General features: G+C 46.3%; 1 protein-coding gene and 1 long non-coding RNA gene across 5 annotated transcripts in view; one reads left to right on the forward strand and one right to left on the reverse strand.

Annotated features, from left to right (window-relative positions):
* LOC119432879 (uncharacterized) overlaps window positions 1–12,162 on the forward strand; it is a 118,627-nt gene that overhangs the window by 80,795 nt on the left and 25,670 nt on the right. Inside the window, exon 3 of one of the 3 annotated variants that reach the window (XM_049658626.1) lies at window positions 4,129–4,291. The exons of 1 other annotated variant lie outside the window; for it this stretch is intronic. In XM_049658626.1, coding sequence (XP_049514583.1) covers window positions 4,129–4,289 — 161 coding nt within the window. In that variant the 3' untranslated portion in view covers window positions 4,290–4,291. Of the gene's footprint in view, window positions 1–4,128; window positions 4,292–8,394; window positions 8,471–12,162 lie in introns of those variants that run through there. One more of the 3 variants, XR_005188193.2, reaches the window with a different exon arrangement.
* Window positions 1–12,162, reverse strand: part of LOC119432878 (uncharacterized) — a 47,037-nt gene that overhangs the window by 11,104 nt on the left and 23,771 nt on the right. Inside the window, exon 3 of one of the 2 annotated variants that reach the window (XR_007464287.1) lies at window positions 1,691–1,837. This is a non-coding gene — a long non-coding RNA (uncharacterized LOC119432878). Of the gene's footprint in view, window positions 1–1,037; window positions 1,838–12,162 lie in introns of those variants that run through there. The other variant, XR_005188191.2, reaches the window with a different exon arrangement.

Here is a 12,162-nt window from a genome sequence, read left to right on the forward strand (position 1 = left end):
TATCCTGTTCATCAGTATTTCCTATAAAGTTTGCGTGGCTACTCTGGGTACTGTACATGTCCGTATAGAGTTCTTATGGGGCTTTTACTACATCAACGAAATTGCTGATGGCAATACCCTGCTTATCTTTCACAGCATGCATCTTGTCCAGTACTATGCCAAGTATTCTTCTCACATATTTCATGCTGCAGCAATTTTTTTTACTGCTTCCTCAATATTTCGGACTTATCTTTTTGAATATCGCTTACCTTCTTCTTGTTCTTACCTCCTGAGAATTTCATGTTTTGTCATTTCTTTATTAGGTGTTTTCTTACTTGGCAGTGCTTACCTACTGGTTGCCTTGGTACCTTACCTCCAACATCAATTGCTGCTTCTGAAATCAATCTAGTTGCGGCTCATTCATTCATTGCCTTGATCTTATCATCTTCCTTTTCCTTCGTGACTGTAGAGAAGCACAAAGAAAGCAAGATAAGGTTTGGGGCCACCTTCGTGACTCTCCTACCGCAGAAAATCTCATAAACTTTAGGAAAGCATAGAGTGAGGATAGAAGAAAGCGCAACCTTGCCAAAATGGAGAGCCGGCAAAAATACATATCACGCATAAACTCTTACACAGACGAAAGGAAAGCCTGGAACCGAGTTAACAAATTAAACGCAAACCCATCCTCTACCATTAGTAAGCACCCAGGGAAACACTCTTGAGGACCAGGCTGATTCTATAGGTGCCCACTTCGAGTACATTTCTAGTTCGGCCCATTATACAGATACATTTCTACGGTACCAGCGGCAAGTAGAGCGATTGTCCCTGGATCAGAAAATAATAGAGTGAAGCTTACAAACGTCCATTTGCCATGGCGGAGTTGTAATGAGTCAGCGCCAGGAAGAGACACAATAGCTTACGACATGATCAAACTTACAACCTGAAACCCACAAAACACTTCTTTCGCTTTTTAACACCATATTCTGTGGTGGGCACATCCGGCTGCCTGGAAAGAGGCAATAATAATTCCTTCGACCAGCAGTTATAGGCCCATAGCCCTAATAAGTTGCTCTTGCAAACTCTTTCGGAGAATGACTAGCCGACGTCTGATCCATTTTCTTGAAAATAACAACACTAGATCCCTTGCAGTGCGGTTTCAGGAAAACTACATCCACAACAGATCACCTTGTCCGCATCGAGACAAATATTCCTGATGCCTTTGTGCATAAACAGTTTTTCTTGTCGGTGTTCTTAGACATGGCGAAAGCATATGACACCACTTGGCGTTTTGGAATCCTTGGTGATCAGGCTTGAGTGGGCGTCCAAGGCAAGTTGCTGAACGTGATTCAAACTGATCTGTCGAACGGCACATTCCGTGCTCGAGTTGGTAGCGTCTGACTTCTTCCATTTACCCAAGAGACTACCACGAGGAGGTGTGCGGAGTTGCACTCTATTTGTTGTAAAAATGAGCTCTCGCCATAATCCATGGAAAACACGGGGAATGCGGGAGATGGAATTTCAAGACGATGAGCAACACAAGAACAAGGTGAGAGCAGGAGCCAATGTTTCGACAAGTGTCTTCTTCAAGGCGACATGTGCTCTCCTCGGCACAGTATATATAGGTAGGGTTCTTCTAAAGGGGAGAGAAGGTAACGAGGGAGAGTGTGTTAGCGGCGAGGGCGTAGAATTAAAAAGAAAGATAATGCGTTACTGATAGTCGGTGAAGGAATTTGAGGCAGCGCCGAGTGTTAGCCGGTTGAGGCGTCATTGTAGGTTCCGCTTTTCGTGGAATGGGCCTGGACGACCGGGAGGGGGGGTGGCGGTAACTGGTCCGCTGCAGGTCAGTGAACTATCGTTTCTGAAAGAGAGAATAAAAGCAGCGGCAGAAAAAATGGTGCTCGTGGAAAATAAATGTAAAAAGTAAAAACGGAGGGGGGGGGGAATAAATAAAAGAACAACAGCAATGAGTGAAAGCAATAGAAGGTTGGAAAATCATTGACAATCGAATAACGGAACTTATACTTATACTCTGCCAACAACCGCGCTCGTCGCTCGCCGGCCGCGCTGTCTCTTATCTCCACACGGCTCTGACCTTTTCTATGCGCTGTGCATTCGCCGCTCAGTTTCCGTTGAAGCGATAGACCGCACGTACCTTCGCCCGCTGCGACGTATGTGCGCTTGCTGCCAGCGCTTTGACAGTCGTTGTCTGCGGTCATTCAGTGTGATCTATTTATGTTTGGTGTTCCCTATGCTTTGAAGTTTAGCATAGCGAATAGATTCTAAAACTGTCTTTGAAATGTTCATGCTTGTTGGTTGCAATATCTTGAACTTGTGGATTGTGGATTGTGTGAATGAGGTTTACCACATTCACACAATCTACGCACACAGTATTTTACGCGAAAAAACAAAAGCGTTTTTCGTGACGTAAGCTTTCCTACAAGTTAAAGAAAGCAAATGTTGGTTGGTGGTAAATGTTTTTGAATCGGGTGTAAAACTAGGTACCGCGACAAATCCTATTTTAGAATATTCTATCGCGTGGTTCATCTATGTGGCGTCATAGGTTAACCAATTTATTAATTTTCCACATGTATTTGGCTTAGTAAAAATGCAAGAAATGATGCGTTTTCAGCCCCATAGAGGTGTCTGAGTGTTGGACCCTGCCGCCTATAGCCATGCGCGGCTTGGCCGTGTCTGGAGAAATGGAATTTTGGGGGTTGAGCCGACGCCGGGTGTTTGTACCTTTAAAGGGGCCCTAAACCACTTTTTATCTAAGTGGAGAAAGATATTTGAAATGAAAATATGTCATTTCGGAAATATTTTGCCGCAAAAAGTACTTCAACGCAATCAGCAGCACTGGAGTTATTGGCAAACACTGGCGCGCAGTTCAAATTTCATTTTGGAGGTTAGCGTAAACGCCGCGAGCTCAGATTTTTGTCCTCGTGGTTTCCCTCAGTGATCTTCAATGTGCTTAGCCAGTGGACTCGCGGCGGCCGCGGTATCTACGCTACGTAGCCGACGACAGCTACCATTAGCACCCGCGTATGGGAATCCGATTTATTACGAAATAAGGCGTCCACAAAAAAAGTGATGGATTTTGATGAAAAGAGAACGTTCGCGAGCTCCACGAACCGCGTACGACAGCAAAACTTGGCTGAGATGCTGAGTTATTTCACCAAACCCGAGGGGATGGTTCAGGTCCCCTTTAAGGCCCCTTGGTAATCTTCGCGCCTCCGTGGTGGGCGGCTACCATCACAGCTGAACAAAGCTAGGCTGGTGTGTTTTCCACCCCTTCCTGATCGCCGTCAGAAAAGAGTGCGCGCCGATGCAACGTCCGATTTCCTAAGTTTCAGCGAGCACCGTGAACAACCAGGCAGACTAATCTCACCTTTGCTTGTGGCAAAGCCTCTAACGGAAAAGGTTGGACCTGGCTACGCAGACGACGGCTTCATCAACCTTAGTGAAACAGAACTGCTGGAGGCGTGGAAAGAGCTCAATATTATTGATGTCCAGATAATTAAGATACGCCGTGACGACAAAGAAAGCACCGACTAAAGCACCTCATCCTTACTTTCGGAACTAGCAGACTACTAGAGTACGTAGGAACCACTGCAAAACCTAATACGAGGCTTCAATAACCATTTTGTCCCACTTTCGATAATGTGCGATACGTTAACAGTACGTTGTTAGCGAACATATAGTGCGAAATATTCACCCACCCCTAATCAAATTGTTTCCTTGTTTAAAGGAAAATGTGCAGGCAGGAACTCTAGCCGTATTCCGTGTCAGCGCCACCAGGTTCTGCGTCACGTGAAAGCGTGGGGCGCATCCTGCATGCTGTCCCGATCGGCGGGGCATGTTAGAGATGGCGATCTAGAAAAAACGCATTCTATAAATCGCTGTAGCAGTGTTTGCAGGAAACGAGCCAGCATGCTCATATTTATTAACTGAAGCATGATTTCACATTGAAGTTATATCGCGTTGTATGTAACTCTCCTGTTCTTTAATATAATATATATTAATATAAGCCAAGATAAATATGTTTGCTGCGTCATAACATATTGCCAAGGCTTCATATACTGTATCTTTATATGATACAGAACTCATATGACCAACGGAGCTGTACAAAACATTTAATTTCAACCCGTGCAGGAGTTCTGTTCTCGAGCCGTTTTCCGTGTGAGTCCTGGAGCCACCAGACGTCCGCCTATCGCCAGCTAAAGCAGGTGAGTGCAGCCGTGTTCTTCACGTTTGACGGGCGTCTTGCAGAGTGCGTGTACTACCGCACAGTGACTCATGAACATGGCCAGTAGTTGAATGTGAAGGCTTATTTGTTGCGATTCATAGTGCACGAATACCTTTGCGCCAGCGACATACAACTCCTTCGGAGTGAACAGCGCGAAAAGACAAGGTCCCCTTCTCGTCCTTGTCTTTTCGCGCTGTTATTCTTTCACTCCGAAGGAGTTGTATGTCTCTGGTGCAAAGGTATTCGTTCATTATGAATTTCAAGTAGCACAGCGCGTTTGCGCAAAGTCGCGGGCAGCCCCGATCGGCGTGAAAAAGGAAGGAAACAAAAGAAGTACGGGCACCTGCCCACGCAGGTACCCGTGGAGACGCGAGAAGAGACTTTGCGGAAAAAACCGCAAAGTCTCGTCTTGTCCCCCACTACGCCCGAGTGGCGGCCCTCGTCTTTCGAACCCCATGGGCGCTGCGGCGTGCAAATCCCTGCCGGCTCCCAGGATTCGATCGTGGGCTTCGAACCCCATGGGCGCTGCGGCTCTTCGCGTTGCCGGCTCCCAGGATTCGAACGTGGGCCCTTTCGAGTGCGAGCTCGACACTCTACCCACTCGGCTAACGTAGCGGCACGGTTATCGCCTTACGAAAGGCGACCAGCAGCGTGAGCCTGCTTATCGCCCGGATGAGGGGGACAAGTGCGTGCTACGTCAACGCATGCGCACGACCGGTGTTCGCTTATCGTAGATGGCTGTTCGCCGACGCTCGCAGGCAGAGAAGCGGAGGGCTGCGCATGTGCGAACCTAAATGTAAGCACAAGAAATAGCAAACATAAAGCAGAAAAGTAAATAAATTTCGCATGGGCTGCAATATGGCCTAATTGGACGGTAGCGTAACCATGCGAATGGAGTGAACCACATGGCGTCGTTATCATCGCCCTCCATGATCGAACGCAACCAGTGAAAATGCGTCTGACTCGTGCGATCACTTCTACACTATATTAATTATGTGCCCTGGTTTCGCTCCAGAGCCTCCTTACTAGGATGTCGTGGCCCCATTATGTCTCATTATGTCACCAGCTAGCCTTAACGGTGCTGGAATCGGCGGAGCATAAGCGACACACTAAGGAAGGGACGTGAAGGCACTGCTAGAGGACCGAGGTGCACAACATGGATACGCGTTTGCCTAGTTGTGGTTCGTCAGTACAAACCACCATTTCATCGACTGCAATAGCGTGTTAGGCTGAACAAGGGAATTACGTTGTAAGAGGTTCGTTGCATTCGTATGCTTGCAGGACTGCTTGTCCTTGTCTGTGTTCAAGCTGCGGCCTCTTCGACGCAAGCACCTGTAGCTCGAATGGGATGCCAATGGTAGCGTTGGTTTCGTGTCGTTCTGCTTGCACAATACACTGTATGGCCATAGAATTGATGGCATTGCAATCACAATGGTGTTTAATTGCTGGAAGATCTTAGTCTGAGCTGTGTTGCCCCGATTTTCCCACACTGCGCTATTGGTTAGCTCCGCTCTTTGAGTAAGGCTGCGGATTCCGGCAATGGACGTCAGGTGCGCACCCACATGTGACTGAGGCGAGGGTGGCGTACTGAAGCGGTACAAATTTCCCGAGCATTACATCTGAACTGCACCACGCATGAAATTTTGAGTTTCATGGAACACGGCTTACAGTTCCAGGAGAGATATGCAGTGTGACAGCAAAGTTGCTGAACAAAAGGGCATTATGGGGCTAACAGACGGTGAAGGGAGCGATGTGTGTAATTGTGAGGCATCGTTGTTATAGACCAACCTTTCAACTATGCTTGCAGGGCAAAGCTTCACACGGACCAAAAGAACAGACTAGGACACAGGAGCCTGGAAGCGAACCGCAGTACTCCATTGGCCAGCGTCGGCTCATCGACATCCAAAGTGGTCGTGCGTATTTGTTTTCACGCTATATACCTACGCATGGGGTTTCTGGTGAGAATGTGAGTACATGAATGAGAAGCAGACGGGTTAATGAGCACCGTAGATAGATAGATAATACAGAGAGGTCGACCTGAGCTAGTCTGCTAGGGAAGAAGGATGATGATGCGAAGATTGTTGAGTGCTTATGTACATAAGACGGTAGCCCTATTAGAGCCCCTCGTCTAGCTTCGTGTCTTGAAGAAACTTAAACAGCCCTTTAGTTGCACGCATTGTTCGGCCCACGAGGATAGCGTCCTCCGACAGTGGTTGCCTGCCAACGCTGGCTAGGGAACCTTTCAACGTTCGCATAAATCGTAGATGTTGATTTGAGGTCCAATTGAAATCGCCGCCTGATTCCAAGTTGCGGCAGATGAGACAGGGTGAGCTGCTTCAAGCCAATGGTAGAATCGTCGGATTTTTTTTAAAATTCCAAGTATTTGAAGCTGAGTCGATATTGTTGTCAATGGGCGTGAGTGATTCAACTTCTGTCAGTACTGTCTGTGATTCAACGAAGTTCAGAAAAGTGGTCTTCAAAGCTTTTCGTAGGGCTGTCTTGACTATGCGTATGAGTCTTTCCCAGAAACCACCCCACCATAGTGAACGTTCCGCTGTAAACTTCGATTTATATTCTATGTTCTCTGAAGTACTGCAGCACACGCTCATTTCGAACTGACTCCCATATTCCATTTAATTCTTTCGATGCTCTTTTGTACGTGAGACAGTTGTCGGAACACACTGCCCTGCAGACTCCTCGGGCGAATTCTTGCTCTGCTGGAAGTACAATATGATGCTTCTCGATGTTCGTGAATTCTGAAGTGTTCCGCCCATTCTGATCAAGTTGTCTTCATCTTTGTAAGGGGCAAATTTCATTAAGGTAGTATTAGACGCATAACCTTCGCCAAACGCAATTTCTCTGCTCTGTGTTTTAATTGTTAACAGTAGTCCTGTTATCCTTGCGTTTTGAACGAAGCGGAATATCCAAGCAGTGATGTTCATGCTCTTGGTAAGATTGTTATTACGGGATATGTATTCTTGGATGTCACTTCTAATATCCTTGTTTCTTCTTTAGTTTTCTCAGGAGCCTTGAACAGTTCAGTTGGCCAAAACAAGTCTTTCTTAATCAGCCACACAGGTCCATTACCCGAAAGTGTGCCTTCTTGAAGACGCTCTCCCGTTCTGCTGGGTTGAGTTAGACCAGCAATGCGTTTCGTAGTCTGTCAATGTGCCTCTCTGCACAGTCTGCATGCGCCGTGCTGTCGTCACAGCTCCCAACAGTTCTAATTGCAGAGGCGTTAACATTTTCAGTGGTGCCACTCTTGTCGTGACTGCTGAATTCTTTGTCTCTATTCGTGCATAAACTGCAACTTCATATGCCAATGTTATGGTTACGATGGTTAGTAGCGATTGTACCTAAAACACGTATTATGTTCAAAATACGAAAATCGTAGCACCATCTTTCCGAAGAGTCACATATTTCAATTTGAAGATAAATTTGGCTTTCACTGTGAACGGAGAAAGCCGTATGGGTCATAAATCTAAGCTGCCATTCACTCTTGTAATTTTTTTTTGATTTTGTACTTCGTCATTTGCTTCGAACGCCTAGTTGTTGCCGCTGTCGGCATCTTTCCGTGACAGGCAGCGAAAAACAAAGATGGGGTACGAGGTTAACAGCAAATACTGACCCAGGCTTAAGCAATCGAGTTCTGCGAAGCTTCACAACTTGAAAATAGTAAAATTATTTGATTTCATTTATTTGATGATATAACAGCAACATTCGTGACCACCCTTTTAGCAACATTTGATTGTATATTGAGTATAAATAAATGACGGGAAGAGATGAGCAAATAACAACACACGCACACAACGACGCGCACTTTGCTTCAGCGCGCTTGCTCGATGAGCAATGTAGTGACACGACATTTTGTACGACGTGAACATAAGTGTTCAGGAAACGAAAGCAATCAATTGAAGAAAACACTGAAATGCCAAAAAAGAAAGAATCAATCTCAATTCTAGGGAGACTTGCACAACCAATACAGCCTTCGTGATGGCTTCAAGCCACCTCGTTTCCTTGCTGGACCATGCGACACAGTGTTCCCGCTCCGTGGCCTTGAAATCCAGTCCGTTGAATTCGAGTTGAGTTTCAGCTTGAATTTAACCTTTCGTCTCGCAACATCAGTCGATGACGCCATCCTTCACGTGATCTGATAACTCAGTCTCTTCCCTCGCCGCCGTGCAGCAGGTTCTCGGAGCGCTTCGCCGCAGTCTTCGCGCAATGTTCATGACTTTCCCGACTATCCAGGTTAGTTACGTTGACTATTCTTGTGAATATAGTAACGGAAAGTACTTTTGTACCGCGATATTATGTACTTACGGCCCGAGATGTCGCGGCGCCGTTGGAATCATCAGGAACGCGGTAGATCTTGAACTGATCTATCGCATTTTACGAGTCACATGTGCGTTAAAACCATCCGATATTTCCGACGACACCTCGTCAAGCTCGGACTAGGAACCTGTACGTTGGTAATTGGTTTACTGCCATGTTCGTAAGATTGTCGTACGATAGAGTGAATTGTTTACACGCACATATGTGCCAGGCGTCCGAACCGTCCGATCCACCGTAAATGATGACTGCTGTGATTGTTCAAACAGTCAAGATTGCAAATTAGTTCCAAACTGGTTATATGTGGTTGGTGGCGACTGTGGTATGGTGGGCAGGATGGTTTTTACAATGAGGTTAATTAGGGAACCCTTTTCCGAACCTATCAACCTGCCTGTCGATGCGTGCAGAAAAGATGGATGCTTCACCTACTATGGAACACTTTCGTAAGCGTATCAGCAACGCTTTCGGTTCGGTACTGGTAACAGTAGATGCGAAAAGTCAGATTGCTTCTGCATTCATTTGTTGCATGCTTTGCTGTTGTTCTCGGGTAGCGTTAATCTCAACCCTGCCCTAGATTCACCAGAACAAGTGTCTAATAAATCTAAAACGACTAAAAGTTATGGGACGGGGCAATGTTCTGGTGTTGTAGCCAAAGGCATATTTAGCCCACGGAACCATCCGCTCAGGACAGGAATAATTAAAAACCGCACATGACACTTCAGGACGCGATTGTGTGCATTGATTAAACATCGTCATGCTCGACAATGCAAAGCCAGTGCGTAATACTGTTAATACCGTCCGTCGCTAATGGAGACGTCAGATTATAGACGCGGTGTTGCTTCACGGTGATATTGACGGATAAAGCTGCTGCTGTTTATCTGGCACCAGAAGTGTGCTTTGTAGATTGTGCTCGTAATGGCCTGCTTTTATCGCGCAAATATTTAGGAAGGACCGTTTGAAAGCGGCTGGAAACGACACCAGAAACGCCGGATCGCCTTTGACCGCTAGTACCAGAAGCACAGAACGAAGCAGTGATAGATGCCGCAGAAGGGTCTTTTCGTGCTCCCGCTTGATAAACTTTTTTTGTCGATGACAGCTGCTAATCTTAGGTCTTGCAACGGCGCACCGCGGGAAAAGATAGCCGTGAGCAAAATGAACGGGCCGCTGCTTGTGAACTTGTCTGGAACTGTTTATCATATTTTGCTGAAGGCACTCGAACGGACACGTGTTGTCTTACTTGTCTTCTACAAATTTTCTGCCTCCTAAAGTTAAACTATCAGTAATGTTTTATGGAGAGGATATGCTAGATATGTTGCTTGCACAGGTTGTTTATGCCTTCTGGTGGTCATAATTTGCGCGGTCAAGTAGAGTAAGCAAGCCGACAAATAAGAAAAAAATAATTGCGTTTTCATTATTTTGCGATAATAATATGCGTTTATGTGCACAGTGGTATAACATGTAGGGCTGTGCATAAGTGTGCTCGGTTATTCGTCTGAGCCTGTTTGAAGCAGTTTCACCACTGGGCGTTTCTTTTAGGCACGTCGCTACACAGGTGCCACGTGTCATTAGTATGAAGGGACAATCATGCAACGAACACCGCGAGCGCTACCCAAATATTAAAAAAAAAGCCGGCAGATTCACGCACTCTGGGAATCGATGTTGGGCGAGGCCCAAATGATAATGAGAGCATAAGTTAACGAAATGACCATGAGAGCACCAAGACGTAGGCAGCTGTTTCATGACCTACATGACACGCATGCCACGACATTCATGTCACGAGTTCCTCAGGAGTCCCTTTAGCTAGACCTAAGAGACCTTCAGGTGAAAGCCTTAGTCGTACTCATGACTATGACCATCAACGTTTAGCCTTTTCCTTCCCTTAGTGCCCACAACAGAACCCATTTCAGTGGGTTCTGAGTGTTAATCTTTTCTCGATGAGTCACTGCCAATTTTGCTGAGTCATAATCATGACTATGGCTTCTTCTGTGTTTCCTTCACTTATACTACCCACGTCCGAACCCATTTCACTGGTTTTTGAGTGTTAATCCTATTTCGCTGAGTCATTGTCATTTTAGGCGACTGCATCATGACATAAATGACACGCATGTCATGACATTTATGTTCGTCACGTCATACTATACCATACCATGTCATACTATACCAGTTTTGGTACCTACCAAGTTAACGAAACGACCATGAGAGCACCAAGATGTAGGCGGCTAGATAGATACCATCACAGTGGCAAAATGTTCGCCAAGAAATGCTTCGCATTTAAAAGTGTCTCTCTGCGGTCGCGTCACCGCGTAACTGTTTGTTGTCTGTGCGGCATGCTCTCCCGTTCGCGACACTCTGCGCGCTCTCTCTCGTAACTTGGTAGGTGAACGGCACATTTTAGCGCGATGTCGGCGTCCCGGCGCCGCATCCCGCGAGCGTAAATCACGGTCCATATCTATACTCCATCTCACAAGCTGTTGTCAGCAAGGTACAAGGCGTGCACAGGCAATATCCTTGCGCAGTATATAGTTGCGGGTGTAACTGGATGATTATTGGCTACACTAGAGAGTTTTATTTTTGCTCGCAACATGATAGGGTACAGCGATACGTGACACGTTAGGACCGTTGCGCATGCACGTCGTATACCGAGAATTACTGTAGCATAGCCGCCTATATACTTTATGTATAGGAGGCTATGACTGTAGCACTGACCGCCGGTAACTGTAATAGCCACCCTAATCGCGATCACTTAGAGAAACATTGCAGCAACCATACAGCGCCGACTTCGATCCTAACTCGCGCTTCTTACGGGCTCTCCTACCTGTCAGCAAGAAACAAGCGGCAAAACCCATCATCGCTAAGTTTCATCTCAAGCTGAGGTCAAATTATTAAGTATGTTTTGTCGTAATTATTGAGATCGGCTGTTTGTTTTCACCCTGTTCGGACTACAGACGCGGCACCAAGTCGTAAAACTGGTTTCATTTCTAGTTAGCAGATGGCGCCACACCATTAGCACTGGCAATGCGTGGACGATGCGGAACGCTATAAAGGCCTACGGCACCGTCCCGTGAGCGGAAATCCCGGTCTATCGGAAATCCTTAAAGGAAATCCCTTTTACACGTTAAATCTTCTCAGACTGAAATATTCAAAGCGCGAAACATTGACAGAAACCTGGAAATTATGTAATTTCGTTGTTGCGGCTGTACCTCCGAGATGGGCCCACGCAAGAGGCCGCGTTTCTACCAGAGAGTCGCATTCGTGCGTAGCGTTCGCCACCAGCATTTCCCGGTGAACGTTACGGTTACATAAGGTGCAGTTGCCCGGAAACGTGAAAAGCAGTCACGTATCTTTGAATACTATCGCGCTCCACTCTTCGTTTTGGCGACGGATACGATAAATTAGTGAAATGGCTCGCAAAGGCTTATAAGGGATAAATTAAGTGCTTTATGACAAACAGTGCGAAATTGCCAACTGACTGAAATTTTGCCACTAGGGGAGCAATTGCCGCTGATGTCACGTGCGGGAACTTGAGGTTGGCTACTGGAAAAATGCGCTTCTGTAGAGCCACGTCGGGAAGCTTCCAACTCAAAATGATTTTGACAGTCTATAGAATTTAT

The sequence above is a fragment of the Dermacentor silvarum genome, chromosome 11 (assembly GCF_013339745.2).
Source record: "Dermacentor silvarum isolate Dsil-2018 chromosome 11, BIME_Dsil_1.4, whole genome shotgun sequence".
Taxonomy (NCBI): domain Eukaryota; kingdom Metazoa; phylum Arthropoda; class Arachnida; order Ixodida; family Ixodidae; genus Dermacentor; species Dermacentor silvarum.